General features: G+C 42.7%; 1 protein-coding gene across 1 annotated transcript; it reads left to right on the forward strand.

Moving 5' to 3' along the window:
• Positions 1 to 814: 814 nt before the first annotated feature.
• On the forward strand, positions 815 to 17,813 carry LOC147016637 (uncharacterized). Its single transcript, XM_085845489.1, has 6 exons — positions 815 to 971; positions 5,226 to 5,494; positions 6,788 to 7,000; positions 10,096 to 10,222; positions 11,597 to 11,757; positions 15,531 to 17,813. Exons 4-6 carry the CDS (start codon positions 10,118 to 10,120, stop codon positions 15,652 to 15,654), a joined length of 390 nt encoding a protein of 129 aa, XP_085701615.1. The 5' UTR covers positions 815 to 971; positions 5,226 to 5,494; positions 6,788 to 7,000; positions 10,096 to 10,117; the 3' UTR covers positions 15,655 to 17,813.
• The last annotated feature ends 948 nt before the right edge of the window (positions 17,814 to 18,761 follow it).

Below are 18,761 nucleotides of genomic sequence, written 5' to 3' on the forward strand. Positions count from 1 at the left end.
CTTTTGTGTTTCCCTTCCTCTTCTTGCTGTTTAATTTTCATTCACCCGGTGTGCAGCTTGTTCATCGAACCCCATTGTCCTCCCCCTCCCCTTGATCTCACTTCTACTGTTGTTGTTTCCCCTTTTCCATTTTGTTCCCTTCCAGTCTGCTCTAGCTCTTCCATGAGCCTCGACCATGTATAGAAAAAAAAACCCCGAATGGTCGATGATGAGTTATTGTATCATCACTTAATGACGACGATGATTGAATGCAATAAAACTGTATCAGGATTCAAACTGATATAATCGAGTTGGTTATTCTACATCTTGTTGGTTTGATAGAAAGGTCCACAGGTCAATGGGCGGAGGAAGCAAGTGATGAATCATTGCACATGTTACTTGTTAATCGGTATTGTGAGAATGTACCGAGATAGTTGGGAAAGAAAAGTCTGGGAGAGGGGGGAGGAGAGAGAGAGGGAGAGGGGGAGGAGAGAGAGAGAGGGAGAGGGGGGAGGAGAGAGAGGGAGAGGGGGAGGAGAGAGAGAGGGAGAGGGAGGAGGAGAGAGAGGGAGAGGGAGAGGGAGAGGGAGAGGGAGAGGGAGAGGGAGAGGGAGAGGGAGAGGGAGAGGGAGAGGGAGAGGGAGAGGGAGAGAGAGAGAGAGAGAGAGAGAGAGAGAGAGAGAGAGAGAGAGAGAGAGAGAGAGAGAGAGAGAGAGAGAGAGAGAGAGAGAGAGAGAGAGAGAGAGAGAGAGGTCCAAAGTGGAAGTGGGGAAGGAGCAAACAGAAGAGTAGGAGGAGCTAGCTGTCGACCAATCCCATCAGCATGTAGCAAGGGGCGAGGAGTTGGGAGAACACGCTGAATGGTGGATATAATCGAGGAGGCGGGGAAAGGGGCGTGGTTAAAGGGAGGGATTCAGTATTTATTCCCGAGCACTAATAATACTTTGAGGTTACTTTCACCCTATCAGGTTCAGACAAAAAGCTGCTCAACCGTGAGTATCCAGTGATGTTTTGTTGCGTGGACAGTACGTGGTGCATTCAGTTTAATGATCTGGTTCATGTTTTTACCCATCCGTTCAAACTTCCCTCGAATTCACCCCAGAAAACCCCCATTTGGGATGCACGCGCTTGATTTACGTACTCTAACTTGCTTGTCCTTGTGTCTTATCGAGGTGGGGATGAGAATAGTTTAAAAAAAGGTCAAATGAGCTGAGATCCTCGTCCTTTTAATGATGACGTCATAAAAACGAATATGACGTCATTGTGATGTATCAGGTTTGCGATAAATTATCTGTGCTAACGTCCGGCTTGATTCCCGGAAAACAAAATTCAAACGGCTTGCCTAGTTTCGGAGATAATGGTATAGGCGATTTCCATTAGCGGCGATATTATGACGTCAACTTTTTTTTCTAGGAAGAATTTCCAAAATCGGAGATGGTCACTGCCTGCGCGTGGGCTTTCTGCATATACATGGCAAGTTTCACGAAGATCCGATGAAAACTCTGGGTTGTGAAACAAAAAATGTCAAAAAATAGGAATGTCATAAAAATTGATATGACGTCATAGTGATGTATCATATGTGCGGTAATTAATCTCTGCTAATGCCCTGTTCGATTCCCGCAAACAGAATTCAAAAAGCTTGCCTAGTTTCGGAGATAATTTTTTAGGCGATTTCGATTAGCGGAGATATTTTGACGTCATAACTTCTTTTCTCGGAGGAATTTTCAAAATCGGAGATCGTTACTGTCTGCGCAGGGAATTTTTACATATATTTTCCAAGTTTCAGGAAGTTTCGATGAAAACTGTAGGCTGTGAAACAAAAAAGTCCACAAGAAGAAGCAGAACAACAACAACAACAACAACAACAACAACAACACCAACGTGAGTAAGACTTAGACATCCTCCATGAGGATCTAAAAAAAATTGGGGGGGAGAAGAGAAATTTCATGGTAGAAGTTTTGGGAGAAGATATGGACAGGGCGTACCGGGATGAGATCGGAGGGGGTGCCTCATAATTTACATACATAATAAATAGATGGATGGATAACCTCACATTGACGATGCTCCCGACTGAAGTACAGCCAACAGGGATTTGGAAACCACCTTGGTTTTTTTGTCGCCTTAAAAGACTCGAATCAAAACGGCAAGGTCTGGTCAAGGCGAGCTGAGTTATGAATATAATCACAGTTTTAATTGGCTTTGCATGGTTTGATGTAATTGAAGTAATTCTTTGTCTATTACGAAATTGCAAACTTGCTGTTTGCTCAAAAGTTTAGTCATGAATCCTCAAAACTTTACTTCTGTTTTCAGTGTTGGAAACCAAATCTATCGCGTGTACAAGCATATATTATATTGTACAATGAACAAGGGCACAGGACGTGGCCATTTGGCCCATTGTTCATGCACCTCCACTCCACCAACACGACAACAATCCAATCTACTTGATAGAACTTGGAGGGGGGGAGAGGGGGATAGTGGGGGCAAGCACAGGGACATCACCAGGTTTTTATTTACTTCTTCATTTTTGGGGTACTTGGGGATGAATGACTTGTCAGATAAGGAATGAACAGACACCGACAGGATACATTCACCTGTTGACGAGACCATCACGGACATCACAGTCAAAACGCACGCATACAATCACCCATCCATACTCAGGCTACCTACCTGTCCTTGTACCCCTCCATCCACCACGGACATCACAGTCAAAACACACGCATACAATCACCCATCCATACCCAGGCTACCTACCTGTCCTTGTACCCCTCCATCCACCACGGACATCACAGTCAAAACGCACGCATACAATCACCCATCCATACCCAGGCTACCTACCTGTCCTTGTACCCCTCCATCCACCACGGACATCACAGTCAAAACGCACGCATACAATCACCCATCCATACCCAGGCTACCTACCTGTCCTTGTACCCCTCCATCCACAATGCTTCGGTACTACAGGTATGCCCATCGAGTTCCAATTAAAACCCATCTCCTGTTTCTGCTGCCATAACCTTTCCAGGGAGACCATTCCATGCATTCACTACTCTCTGAGTGAAGAACCTTCAGCCTGTGTAGTGTGTACATGCACTATCTTTGTTGTACGCACTCTTGTTGGACAAACAAAAAGTCCCCTGTAAAATTTGTTTGTAGTTTTTTTTGAAAGCTTGTATAAGTTTTAAGAGGATGAGAATAGGAGTGTGCTTTCAAATGCAACATTTAATTATGCAAAATTTAAAGACTTGTCAAAAAGGTATAATGAGGAAGGTGTTGGCTTTACGGTAAGGGTGGTGGGCTTGGTATCCCAGGGTCGTGAGTTCAAATCTCCCTTGGCTGTTGAATTAATACTGGGTGGGGTTGACTCAGCCTGTCATCCTTCTGAGGTCGGCAAAATGAGTACCAGCTTGCTGGGATGATTGAGCCATTTGAGTATCCTGCGTTGGAGTGGTGCCCCATCCAGGATTGTACCCATTATCCCAGAGGAGACTGCTTTGGCGGCACTGACACTGTATGGAGTGTAGTCCCACTGGATGGATGGATGGATGGATGGATGGAGGAGCACATTGGTGAAATGCTGGGATATAGCTGGGTTGGGATTCAATCCTCGGCTACCAAAACCCTCCCCCATCTTAAATTCTTGTTTCCTCTCTTCTTCTTCGTCCTCCATATATAATCTTCCCTTCGTTCCATTTAATCCCAACCTTTAATTTTATCCTTTTTCTTACCTCCCCATTCACTTTAACTAACACTTCACATGACCTTAATCACCAGCCCCATCTCACGCTCCTGCTCTTCTCCATTTTGTGTCGTGATTGTTCAGTTTTGTAAGCGTATTGTACTTCTGAACTTCACCCAAGTTCCACCCAAGTTCCACCCAAGTTCCACCCCAGCCCTTTTTGCATCTGACCTTTAGACGCAGTTAGAAGATGCTAAGTGACATCAAACTGCAGATAACGTCCTTGCTGTGCTTCTTACAATAAAAAAAAATGGTATCCTTGAAGAATTTTGTTGCACAAAGCTCACAAAGATTGCTCAAAGAATGTTCACAAAAAGCAAAAGGCAAAGATCAAAGGGCGATCAAACAATGGAGGCTGACATGACAATCACACATGGTGGCTTCAGAGCATTGTGATTGGTCCAATGACTTGTCAGATTCTCCTCATTATCTCAATAATTGGACTGTACTGGCTGGTTTATTAATTTAAATTAACGGGAAATTGGTGTACTTCCAAGATGAGTGGGTGATATGTGATTGGGGAAAACCTAGTGACCCTAAATAAATGCCTAAACTCTGTCACACATTTTCAAACTTCGTAGATTTCCTCTCTCCTTCTTCCTCAAATAACAATAATTAAGACAAGAATGAGCTATCCATCCGAAGGACCTTAAAGAATAGTGCAGTGGGCGGAGGCAGCCATCTCGGAAGACCATTGTTTTTGGCATAAATACCCAAAGTCTTATGCCTGGTGTTGGCTTAGTGGTTCCGGTGGTCTGGTTGAGATCCTAGGGTCCTGAGTTCGAGCTCTGTTGGCTGCTGAATTAACACGAGGTGGGGTTGACTCAGCCCGTCATCCTCCTGAGGTCGAAGAGAGCGCATACACTCGGTAGAGCACGTACATCTGCCACGCAATGCCTGATCCACGAGAACATATCCAGCCCAACACATTTTTTTTTTTAAATGTCATGTGATATATCGTTCATTGGACACACAAAAAGCTGTTCGGGTTAGGGTTAGGGTTAGGGTTAGGGTTAGAGGTATTTACTTTCTTCTCCATTATATATTTTGTGGGTCATCCATGCCTACCCGTGGTTCCCTGGTTATCTGATCCAGCCACGACCAGGTGATCACCCCAGGTGTATTGCCTCTATGTTTATTTTTATTCATATGCAGACTGTGGCTGCTTGGCTGCATCATTTTCTGGGAGCATGGCTGTGCCACTCATGCAGTGCTCCCTGTTACGAGTAAGCTGGTACTCATTTTGCCAACCTCAGAAGGATGACCGGCTGAGTTAACCCACCTGGTGTTAATTTAACAAATGGAAAGGGCTTGAACTCAAGACCTTAAGATCATAAGCCATCTACCTTAACCATTAAGCCAACACCAAGCCTCTTGGGCCAGATGTATGGAGGTTAAAGCCATCTTGCCAAAAGGCTCTTGTATTACCCAACAGAAAATCTGAATATAAATTCAAGTTTGATCATTTTACTAATCATATCTGATATCTCCCCTCTCTTATCTTTTCCAGAGAAGACATAAAGGAAGGAAGTGGCCAACCCCCATAATGGGGCGGCCTCAACTCAAGGGAGGGGGTTGGGGGGGATGGTCTGTCCTCCTCACCTCTTCGCTGTTGGCTTTACTGGCATGTGCGGCCACGGACGAGGCTAGTGGACCTGGACCACCAGCCATGTGCATGGTTGGCCCTACATGGCAGGAAGCGGAGGTTGAAGGGGCGAGTGTTCGTGTGGTTACTCTCCTTTCTGCTAATTGAGCATTCTGAGTGAAGCAAGCAAAAAGGTGTGTTGGGTGTGTTTACAAACAGATAAAACATCCAAGACTCAGCATTTTAAAACACTTTGACCTTTATAGCCCGTCAGTCAGCTATTATCTCACATCGTGAGTTTTGAAACAAAGCTTTATTTGGGAACATCCAGTCATTTACCTGTAACTATCTCAACCTGATTGCTTAATTTCACCTGTATCTCTTGGCACCTGCCGCCGATGCGTGCACCCATCCCTCACCTGCAACATAAGCAAACATTGTGCGCAGTCATAAACCTGGTGTTGTTGACACGTTTCATCAAATAATAAGCCTGGTGTTTTATTGACGGTTGAAGTGGCTTGTTTGAGATCTTAGGGTCTTGAGTTGGAGTTTGAAATAACACCAGGTGGGTTGACTGAGCCTGACATCTTTCTGAGGTCGGCAAAATATGTACCAGCTTCCTGGTAACAGGGGCACTGCATCAGCGGCATTTCCGCACTTCCAGAAATGATGCAACCAGCAGCCACAGGCTGTACACGAAAAAAAAAAAAAACAACATCAAATCATTTGGCTTCACGTTTTTGAGGATACGAGGTGGCAAGGTGGCTTGGATGTACGCGGACTCGCCTCTGAGCTTCCGAGGGAAGGATGTACCAAAGCACCGTAAAAGTAACATAACAATGATGTGGAATAAATATAGTGTTGTAAAAACATTGTAGGGCATTTACTTTTGGAGTGACCCTCGTATAATTAGTAAGAAAGAAAAAAAATTCTTACAAAATATGTCCACTTGAATATTGAAAAATAACTATAAACTTCACATTGCTTGGACTACTGGATTTTGAGTATCTCATTCCAAGAACTTTTTCAACGACCAAACCTTGTGTATCCTTATCTTGATCTATTTTGAACACTTCACAGTAACAAGAGCTTTGGGTTTATGTAGCAATAATTTCCAAACTATTCCAATGGCATCACGGCTGCAGTCCCTGATGTCAATCGCATGGACTGCGCAATTCAGTTGGCAAAGTATGAAACTGCCTTACCTGTTCTACCTGTCCGCTGACGCAGATCGATGCTAGCCCTCACAAACAAGACTCGCTTTTCATTCCATAATGAAAATAGTTAATTTTAACAGTTGCAAATTTTGAAGAAAATGAAAACAAGGCCTCCCTGACTGTAGGGAGTCCCTTATCCTGCCATGGATTAAAATAGACTGGCTTACAGGGCTTGGAAGTGATGTTTGAAATATTTCGAGGATTTGTATCATGTTTTCCCAAAGAACTGTTTCTTCCAATAATTGTTTGGGTTTTCTTATTTTGCACAAGGTTGACGGAGCTGCACTGCAGTCTGTCACGAGAAGGCCTGCCTGCACCTTCACTCCTGCTCATTAACTCTGCTGACACATCTTCACGCCGCAAAGTACATCGCCTCCACCATGCAGCAAAAGGACACGCTGCTGTGTGCCAGACCCCCGTCAACACCACTGAGCGATGGCACGGCAGTGCTGGCAGGCATGGTGATGTGTACATCTATGACAGGTGTGCTTACCCTCTCGGTCATGTCTGTCTTGTAAAAATAAAAACTTTTTTTTTAATCCCGATTATTACCTCCGCCACCGAAGGTGAAGGAGGTTATGTTTTCACCCCTGTTTATTTGTTTGTCTGCAGGGTATCTCAAAAAGTTGTGCATGGATCCGGATGAAATTTTGTGGACATGTTGGATGTTATGACAAGAAAGAATTGATTCAATTTTGGTGAATATCCGGATCTGATCATTTAAGTGATTCTTCACCATTGAGAGATAGCGCTAAACCGATATATAGCACGATATTTCAAAAAGTTGTTGACGGATTCGGATGAAACTTGGTGGGCTTGTTGGGCGTGTGTGACGAAGACAAATTGTTTCGATTTTGGTGAAGATCCGAATCTGGATCTGGATACGAGATTAATTTAATTTTTAAAGTGATTCTTCACAATTGAGAGATAAGGCCAAAAACGACAAAAAGCATGATATTTCAAAAATGTATAGAGTATCCTCTCTAAGTCTGGGAAGTTTGAATCTGACACTGACCGAGTCATACCAAAGATGTTTAAAATGGTACGTGCTGCTTCATCGCTTGACACCCAGAGGATAGAGCAGAGGACAATACTCAGAGGATGACCCTCAGAGGTAAAGCAAACAACAGGTCCTGCAGCTTTCCTGCCCTTTCGCCAATCAATCTGGAAAATCCTTGCGGAGAAATGAAAACGAACGTCAGCAGTCTTTCTCTTGGTGCATCATTCCTGGTTGGAGAGCAGGGAATGGTGAGAGCTTGTTAAAATTCCCATACACCTTTACATCTTTCATTTTTCAATGCTGGCTTGTTACATTTTGTGTCTGATGCACAATCTGAGGATGGCTTGATTGAGACTTTCTTGAAGAGGTTTTCTCAATTTACTTTGCTGCGTCATCGCAACTTTGTCATGGTGTTTATTAAAGAACTCTGTAAGCTTTAAAATTACTTACAACAAATTCCAAATTTTCTTGAATTACATCAGAGACACCGACTGTTATTTACATTTGTCTCACCTTGAAATGCATCAAGATATACAGTATTAAAGAAAATAGGCATCCTACTCCCTCTCCAACACGAATGGCTTGGAGGGCAAGCTCCCCCACACCCCCACACCCCTCCGCAGTCTGCACCCACCTTATGGAACACCATGAAGCAGAACAAATTTACAGCCATTGGTTAGCTCTCAAATAGCAACACAATTTTATAATCAACCCACGACAGAACAGGATTCGAGGACAGGTCCTCTTCTTCCTTGGCAATATTATTATTAACCTCCGCCATCTTCAAAGATGGATGGAGGTTACTGTTTTCACTCCTTTCTGTTTGTTTGTTTGTTTGTGAACAGTATTACGGAAAAACTCCTCGACGGATTTCGATGAAACTTGGTGGGGGGGGGGGGTAGGTATGGTCCAAGGATCATGCCATTAAATTTTGGACTTGGTCCCTCCCCCCCCCCCAAAAAAAAATTGTTCGAGAATTTTTTTTTTGCATTTCTACATGTTTTAAGTGATTTCCAACCCCCCCAAAAAAATTGTTACCCCCCCCCCCAAAAAAGAGAATTTTTTTTTTTGCATTTCTACATGTTTTAAGTGATTTCCAACCCCCCCCCAAAAAAAAATTGTTACCCCCCCCAAAAAGAGAGAAAAATTTTTTTTTGCATTTCTACATGTTTTAAGTGATTTCCAACCCCCCCCAAAAAAAAAAATTTGTTAGAAAAAAAAATTTTTTTTTTGCATTTCCACATGTTTTAAGTGATTTCCAACCCCTCCCCCAAAAATTGTTCGATAAAAAAATGTTTTTTTTGCATTTCTACATGTTTTAAGTGATTTCCAACCCCCCCCCCCAAAAAAAAAATATTTTGTTAGAGAAAAAAATTTTTTTTTGCATTTCTACATGTTTTAAGTGATTTCCAACCCCCTCCTCCAAAAATTGTTAGATAAAAAAATGTTTTTTTTGCATTTCTACATGTTTTAAGTGATTTCCAACCCCCCCCAAAAAAAAAGAATTGTTAGAGAAAAAAAAATTTTTGCAACTTTTTTCAACAAAATTTAGATTTCTTTTTTTTTGCATTTCTGCATGTTTTAAGTGATTTCCACCCCCCCTCCCAAAAAAAAAATGTTGGAGAAAAGAACTATAACTGTCAGCACTGTTGACATCATATTTAATGAATAAGATATAAGGTTCACTTGAGTGACCCAGCAGTATTGGCGGCGGAGGTTTTGCACTCTCCCGAGTGCTCCCCCTTGAGTTGAGTTCAAGGTTTGTTTGTTGTTATTTTTTAAAGCATCTAAAGCACATGCTGGAGCTTGGACAGACATCACATATCAGACAAAGGCAATGATTAGGAAACTGGAAGGGCACTCGGAAGAGCGCATACCTCCGCCACGTAATGCCTGATCCACGAGAACATATTGGGCCCAATACATTTTTGAAATATCGTGCTGCACAATACTATATCGTTTTTAGCCTGATCTCTCAATGGTGATGAATCACTGAAAAAATTACGACATACGGATACGGATCCGGATCTTCACCAAGATTGAATCAGTTCATCCTTGTCACACACCCACCCAACCTGTCCACAACTTTTTGAGATATCCTGTACACAAACAGACAAACAAACGGACAGACAAACAGAGAGAAAGGGTGAAAACATAACCTCCTTCACCTTCATTGGCAAAGGTAATAATATACTTTTATCTGATTTACAAGGACATGAGTAGACGATGGACAAATCAACATACGAGTAGTATATGGGATTTGATCCCAGCATTGTGAGTCTTGGGTTCGGATGAAAACGTCAAACGGGCCAACCCAGGTATAAACTTTTAAATACCTGTCAATTGTCGACAAGGAATTCCATGTGATCCAGTTGTACATTGCACTGGTTAGAATGTAGAGAGCTTCTTACCACGCATGCTCCTCCTGCCTCGGTCCACTGTGCCCCTTACCATATACATTTAATGTCACCTGCATTGTTGTTTCTTACAATAACTCTATCATGCCCTCTTGCATACCTGTTCCAAAAGTACAGTACTTTCGTCTCTGCCGAGTCTTCATACGGTTCTTGCTCAACAGGTGCCATCGGCTGACGTTTCACATGGACCTGCCGATGTCGTACCTGGACTTTCCATATGTCAAAGCTGCCATTATGAACACACACAGTAACGAAGTCTGTGGACCATGCCCAGAAAGCGGGACTGAGGTGAGTAGTAGTAAACGATCAGGAATTGAGTCGAAGCTATGGTTTCAATGCACCTTAATGGCTTTAGACAACTACAAATTGTGTGGATTTTACTTATGGAAAGTAACACTGCACAACTATGGAAACTAATGCTTCAGTCACATTTGGCTCGGCGGCCGTAGGGTCGAAAAAAATCTGCGGCCACTAGCAATTATAGGGCGGCCGCAGTATTTCCACGGTCACACAATGTAGCAGTCACATATATTTTTCTTTTTCGGGTAGCCGCACGGGGTATTTAGAAACTGTGGAGACCGAAAACGTGGGGGTGCCGTACGGTCTTTGATTTGATGTCCCTGTGGCGGCCATATAATTTTCAAGGCAGACGCAAGGTAGCCTCAAGGTGCCCGCAAGGTGACCGCAGGGGGGCCCTAAGGCGAACCTGGAAATAGTGCGGCCGCCGTAATTTTTTAGAGATTGGCAAAATTCATTTTTCATTGATAAGAGCCTCCGGAAAACGCACGAATAACGCAAGCCCACCGTACGCTCTACGTACGGTCGACGTGGAACACATCTACATCAATGCTACGGCTTGTCGAATTGCTACGGCCAACCTAGAAATGAAAAAAAGTTATAACTCCGCGCTTTAATTCCACGGAGACCCCTACGGCCTGTAAAAGATAGCCATACGGCATAGGGCCACCCTGAGGCCACCTCAGAAACTCTGTGGCCACCACACGTTTGTCAATTCGGGGGGGGGGGGCGGTAAGGCTGCCGTATCCTCGCCGTAGAGCAAATGTGACTCATGCTTAACCGAGAACGAGAGTCTATCACAAAGTCAATGGCATAATATAGAAATAAGAAACAAACTTGTAATAAACTGACCTATTAGCATCATGTGGAAAATTTTTTACTTTATCTTGTAGGGAAAGAAATTCTAAATAAGAGGTCTTGTCAGACTTCTCACAAGTTTCCGTGGATTAAATGATTTCCATTTGTAATGATGGGGTCTCTGCAAGTAGTTGAGAACGTGGAACAAACATTATTCCACTTTGCAGTTATGTTCAGGTATTTATAGGGTTTGGTTGGAAACGATTGTACTGAGAGTACACCAGCAGATGCAGCATCTTGGGGGCACACACACACACACACACACACACACACACACACACACACACACACACACACACACACACACACACACACACACACACACACACACATACACATACACATACACACACACACACACACACTCATTCGAATATGATGTTAAGAAGGCTTGTCCAATGCTTGATTATGTTGCCTGTAGCATACTTTGGTGGAATACCAAGAAACTTCACATTCATTGACCTTTTGATAACATCATCTTTCCTCTCTGTGTACGTACCTGGGCAGATCTCTGCTGTCCGGTACTTTGAGTGCGGTCAGTCTGGAGGTGTGGAAAACTCACATGAAGCAGGTGACGGGCATACAGAGCATCTGGAACAAAGCTTGATTTTGAAAGTCATTGAAAAGTTTCGGAAGAGGTATCTAAGCGGATTTGCTGGAAGTAATGGGTGAGTCGAGCGTTTTCGGCCTCGTTTATTACTTCTGCCACCAAAGGTGGACAGAGGTTATGTTTTCACCGTCGTTTGTCTGTCTGTGAGCAGGATATTTCCAAAGGTTATAAAGTCTACACCCCCTTTCAAAATTTTCGCCTTTTGTTGCCTTATAACCTGGAATTAAATTGCATTAAATCAGACTTTTTTTTCCACCTTTATTTACACATCGTAATCCACAACTTCCGAGTGAAAAACATATTCTACAAAATTCAGAAACTTTATTAAAAACACAAAACTACAATATCTTGGTTGAATAAGTGTCCACCCCTCTTATAATAGCAATTGTAAATTAGCTCAGGTGTAACCAATCATCTTCAAAATCACACAGCAAGTTAATTGGCCTCCACCTGTGTTAAATTGTAGTGATTCTGATTATTTTTGAATAAAATTAGCTGTTCCTGCAGGTTTCCTCTGGTGGGTAGTGCATTTCACAGCAAAGACTCAACCATGAGCACCAAGGAGCTTTCAAAAGACCTCCGGGATAAAGTTGTGGAAAGGCACAGATCACGGGATGGGTATAAAAATATTTCAAAGGCCTTGAATATCCCTTGGAGCACAGTTAAGACAATCAGTAAGAAGTGGAATCTGTATGGTAACACAAAGACCCTGCCTAGATCAGGTTGTTCCTCCAAACTGGATGACCAAGGAGGAGACTGATCAGAGAGGCCACCAATAGGCCAATGGCAACTTTGAAAGAGTTACATGCCTTTATTGGCAAAGACTGGTCACTGTGTGCATGTGACAACAATATCCCAAGCACTCCACAAGTCTGGCCTATATGGTATGGTGGCAAGGAGGAAGCAATTACTCAAAAAAACCCACCTGGAGTCCCGTTTGAGGTAAACAAAAAAAACACTCCAGAGATTCTGAAGCCTCATGGCAAAACGTTTTGTGGTCTGTTGAAGCCAAGATGGAACTTTTTGGCCAAAATGCAAAACATTACATTTGGTGTAAACCCAACACAGCACGCCACCCAAAGAACACCATCCCAACTGTAAAGCATGGTGTTGGCAGCATCATGTTTTGTGAATGCTTCTCATCAGCAGGGACTGGGGCACATGTCAGGATTGAAGGGAAAATGGACGGAGTAAAATACAGAAATATCCTCGAGTAAAACCTGCTGCCCTCTGTAAGAAAGCTGAAATTTGGACGGATGTTCACCTTTCAGCGTGACGACCCGAAGCACACAGCCAAAGCTACACTGGAGTGATTAAGGAACAAAAAGTTAATTATCCTTGAGTGACCTAGTCAGAACCCTGACCTAAATCCAATCGATAATCTGTTGCATGACTTGAAGATTGCTGTCCATCAACGCTCCCCACAAAAGTTGACTGAGCTTGAACAGTTTTGTACAGAAGAACGGGCAAATATTGCCCAATCAAGGTGTGCAAAGTTGGTAGAGACCTATCCCAACAGACTCACAGCTGTAACTGCTGTCAAAGGTGCTTCCACCAAGTATTAACTCAGGGGGTGGACACTTATCCAACCAAGATATTACAGTTTTGTGTTTTTAATGAATTTTATGAAATTTGTAGAATATGTTTTTCACTCGGAAGTTGTGGGCCACGATGTGTAAATGAAGGTGGAAAAAAGTTTGATGTAATGCAATTTAATTCCAGGCTATAAGGCAACAAAAGGTGAAAAATTTGAAAGGGGGTGTAGACTTTCTATCGGCATCTGGCAGGCATATTGGATTGAGTGAAAAATCCTTTTAAAATCCTTTCTCTTGAAATGCTCAATTGACATGAAACTTCACAACTATGATCTCGTAGTGATTGGGAATACATGTTTTAAATTTCAACTTGATCAGAGACGTATTCTGGCAGCTCTAATTATTTAATTTTTTTAATCTGGGTTTGTTTGTTTTTTGAATGAGGTTCACTTGGCTGTGCCTGGATGGGTTTGAGGGTAGAGGAGTAGCAGTTGATACCCGAATGCTATCCAGGTTCCTCCTGATGACTTTATCTTTGCTTTTTGCTTGTTTGGGTTCCTTTTGATAACTCCAATGTACCTATTTGGTCTTTCATTTGATTTGAATTGAATTTATTCGATGGCGGAGGTTACTGTTTTCACCCCTGTCTGTTTGTTACTTACGAAATCTAAAGATTTCAGAAGTATATTGCCTTCCGTTTCTGTTTGTTTGTTTGTTTGTAGGCATGTTAACTCGAGAACGGAAGAAGCTACCAATGTCAAATTACACCACGTGATTCAGGAGGCTGATGGCTAGTGCTGATTAGATTTTGGTCAAAATCGGTCAAAGGTCAAGGTCACAGTGAGGTCAAACATCCAAAACATTCGATTTTTGATGGTTTGGTACAGAATCATCGTAGAAACTTCTGGTTTGCGTCGTTACCTTTTCTCGAGAGACAGCTTTTATTAGACAAGGTCAGAGGTCAAGTTGACGATTTCATAAGTAACAGTCTATGACTGCTTGTTTGTTTGTGTATTTGTGAACAGTATTACGGAAAAACTCCTGGACAGATTTCGACGAAACTTGGTGGGGGGGTTAGGAATGGTCCAAGGATCATGCCATTTGATTTTGGACTTGGTCCAACGTCCAATATGGTCGCTGTGGCGGCCATTTTGAAAAAATATTTGAATTTTTGTTCTTGCATTTCTACGTGTTTTAAGTGATTTCCAACCAAAGAAAAAAAAATTTGCAACTTTTTTTCAAAAAAATTTCGATTTTATTTGAAAAATATTTGATTTTTTTTGGCATTTTTACATGTTTTAAGTGATTTCCAACCCCCCCCCCCCCAAAAAAAAATTTGTTAGAAAAAAAAAATCAAATTTTGCAACTTTTTTTTCAAAAAAAATTCGATTTTTTTGGGGGGCATTTCTACATGCGCGTCGATCCAGTTTAGTTTATTCAATCGTGGTTCAGTAGAGTCCGATTCGTTTTGACCTACAATTAATGGGATATCAGGTTCACTTAAGTGACCCAGCAGTATTGGCAGTGGAGGGTTTGCACTCCACCGAGTGCTCCCCCTCTCGTTTATATTTGTTATTGATTGCGGCATTTCATGTTACATAGCATGATGCAAATGTAAATGTTTTGTACAACTTTTCTACCATGGTATAAATTATTTAATATTGGAGGCCATTTACCTGTGCAAAATGGAAGGGCAGAGAGAAGTAAATTGAGAAGAAGAAAATAGTCAGGAAAGGAAGAGAATAAAGAGTTGATAATTAATTGGGAGGAAAAAAAAGTGCAGCACTTTTATAACCATTTGTTGTTAGGAAAGGGAAGGAAGAGAACAGTAAATTCAGCATATGGGACCTGGGTCAAAACACTACCATTTTTAGCTCGCCAGTTCGAAGAACAGAAAGCTATAGCAATCGCCCTGGCGTCAGCGTGCGCGTGAAAATGTTCAAGTTTTTGGTGCAAGTTATTTCCTTTCTCATGTTTTTAACTACCACACTATTTTTTACTGATTACAATATACAAATACATATATTGCTTTAAAATTATTTGGATCAGACTTCACTGCAATGCTTTATAAAAAAATATTATTGGACTTGTTTTTTAAAAACGATAAATGTACAAACAGGCGAGCATTGGGTGGCTTTGACACCAACTCTCTGGTTATGATATATTGCAGATGTGGATAGTCTGTTACTGTATTTTTAAAGTGATATGACACTTAATTCAGTCAAATGGCAATGTTAATATTCTTGCAGTTCAACATAATCTGAAAGAGTTACTCTGACCATTTACTGACCCCTAGCTCTCTGCAAAGAAATGTGATGGCCGAAAGACCTGCACAAGCTAAACCACACCATCACCATTCCCATCAACATCATCGCTGTCACCCTCCTCACACCGGGCTCTGTAAGCTAAAGCTCGACTGAGAGATGGTAGACGGTGCAGCTGCTGTATCATCTACTGTTGAATGATGCTGCCATTGACGTCAGCAGCTGGAAGATCAACCGAGTGTTGCATGACAATGTCATGGTGGGCCCTTGCCAGCAGCATGCCAATGACAGTCTGGGGACGGACATCATGTGTCGTGACAGTGACGGAATGTGCTTCTTGTGATTCCTAAGTCTGAGAGTAGCGTTGAAAACACAGAATGACAAGATCAGAGGGAAATAAGTAAGACAAGTTGACTGGAAGGCCAGATAGAATGAAGTGAGGAGAAGAGCTGACCCGAAGGCCAGACTGACTGAGGCAAAGAGAAGAGCTGACGTGAAGACCATACTGACTGACACGAAGAGAAGATCTGACCCGAAGGCCAGACTGACTGACACGAAGAGAAGATCTGACGTGAAGGCCAGACTGACTGACACGAAGAGAAGATCTGACCCAAAGGCCAGAGTGACTGACACGAAGAGAAGAGCTGACGTGAAGGCCAGACTGACTGAGGCAAAGGGAAGAGCTGACGTGAAGACCATACTGACTGACACGAAGAGAAGATCTGACCCGAAGGCCAGAGTGACTGACATGAACAGAAGAGCTGACGTGAAGGCCATACTGACTGACATGAAGAGAAGATCTGACCCGAAGGCCAGACTGACTGACACGAAGAAAAGATCTGACCCGAAGGCCAGACTGACTGACATGAAGAGAAGATCTGACCCGAAGGCCAGACTGACTGACGTGAAGAGAAGATCTGACCCGAAGGCCAGACTGACTGACGTGAAGAGAAGATCTGACCCGAAGGCCAGACTGACTGACACGAAGAGAAGATCTGACCCGAAGGCCAGACTGACTGACACGAAGAGAAGATCTGACCCGAAGGCCAGACTGACTGACATGAAGGCCAGACTGACTGAGGCAAGAACTGACCTGAAGATCAGGCAGAATGAGGTCAGAAGAACTGACGTGAAGGCCAGGCGGACTGAACTGAGAAGAGCCGACTCGAAGGTCAAACAGACTGAGGTTAGGAGAACGTCTGGTCTACCCATCACGGAGGCAAGATGATTTGACTGGAATTCCGAATGGAATCCATCCAGACAAAGCGAGTAAAGGCAAAGGAAGAGCACCAACTGACAATACGAGAAACCAAATTGGAGCAACATGTTGAATATCGTGAGTGGAGATGAAAGTATGAGAGGAGGTGCTGAATGCGATAATGATATTGATGTTGCTGGTGCAAACTCCCATCTTTATGGCCTTTAAAAAAAATTCCGGTGAGATGTGTTTGCCAAGAATGAAAATAGCAATGATGGGACCTGACATTCGCTGATCCTTGACAGCACACCACACTTGACACCACACATCCAAGTATTGTATTAATCATTGCCCATTGGAACGTCATCCTCCCGTCCTGCTTTCACCTGCCACTCATGATGATGGTAACACAAACTATGCTCTAGGGGTTGCCTGTCGGACCAATATGGTAAGGTGCAGCAGGAGGGAGAGTGTGACAACAATGGGTTCTAATCATAGTGCTTGTGCCAAAATCTGCAGTAAATGTAAAAATTTACATTTTAGAAAAAAAAACTCATCTAAATTTACAGTAAATTTAAAAGGGGGGGAAAAAAATAAATAAATATGTCCATTAAAAAAAAGTAGCAAACTTATAAATTTCAGTCTTTCCAAAACTTCAAAACTCCAGTACGTTGTCAACTGCTTCCTCATAGCCTTGAGGAGTTTGCAGAATCATGGTTCCCATCAGAATGGAATGAAAACTAATTTCAGTTCCGTTCATGTCTATTCATATGTTGTTGTTTTGTAACACGAGTCGGAATGTGCTTTCAACTGGATTTGTGCACATAATTTATCAAACGACGACGATGGACATTTTGAATTTGGGACAAACCCGGGGAGCTTCGCAAGCGTGCCGTGATCAAACGAAAATTCATTGCGAAGGAAACGATGATAACGGGAAAGGCATTTTTGTAAAGGGGAACGCTGAGTGTTGGGAAAGAGTGTGTCGCTTATGAAGGCGTCTTGGGAAAAACGAAAACGTTACCATTTTGCCGGAAACTTCCACGCCCTACCCCCCTCGCTCTCTTCCACGGAACGTTGCATGATCGAACAATAAAATTTTAAAGTCTGAACTGTCTTTGCTTTGTTTGTCGTTTGTTTTTCGTTTGTTGTAAACAAAACTTGAAGTCTTCAATTCATCTCTTATAATATCCTCTGCACCAAAAACGTTACGGATTTGGTTTGAAATCCAGGAATATGCTCGTTTCATGTCCCGATGTATCACACGCCTCCTCATCTGAAGATCCTTCGAAAATGATTACAACTGATTTCAAATGATTATATCTGAGCTGACTTTTTCAGCTCTAAGTTTTTAATAAACTAGTGCGTGGCCGTACATGCCAAAAAACAAAAAAAAAACTTTCAAACCACGTGCCAGAAACAACAACCACACACCGGCTGTTCCTTCGCTCTTGCGTTCCCGTATGTGCAAAAAAAACAAAAAAAAACTTTCAAACAACCACACAGGCCATTCCTTCACTCTCGTAAACGACGACTGGATTGGCGCATTGTGTTCATCTATAAATGCGCAGAAGAAATCGAGAAATTATAAGAATACAGTAAGTCATCACAATCCGGAAGCCCGTACGTTGTAACCTGCAATGGGGAACGTGGCTGAGGTTCTCTTCCCCATCGGCCACGCCTACGCAGCAATGTGTCCTGCCATTGGTTGGTAAATAAATGGCCATAACTTGGGAAGCACTTGTCCGATTAATATCAAACCTTGAAAAGGCACATCATCAGGTCCCCAGCAATATGTTTGGCAAGTTTCAATTAGATCGGACCAGTGGTTGTCGAGAAACAGCGGTCACACACACGCACAGACACACACAGACACAGACTGCTGGAATTATAGATAGATGATAGTTGTAAAAAAACAAAAACAAACCTGAAAACCAGTATTTTAGTCCACCGCAGAACAAAGGCTTCCCCGAACCGATGTTGCGGGGTGTTTGGCATATTTGTCGTGGTAGCAGAGTGTGGGTGGGTGAGTGAGTGAGTAGTTATGGGAATCAAACACATATCA

The sequence above is a fragment of the Eptatretus burgeri genome, chromosome 11 (genome assembly GCF_056783735.1).
Source record: "Eptatretus burgeri isolate ZD-2024b chromosome 11, Ebu_testis_v1, whole genome shotgun sequence".
Classification (NCBI taxonomy): domain Eukaryota; kingdom Metazoa; phylum Chordata; class Myxini; order Myxiniformes; family Myxinidae; genus Eptatretus; species Eptatretus burgeri.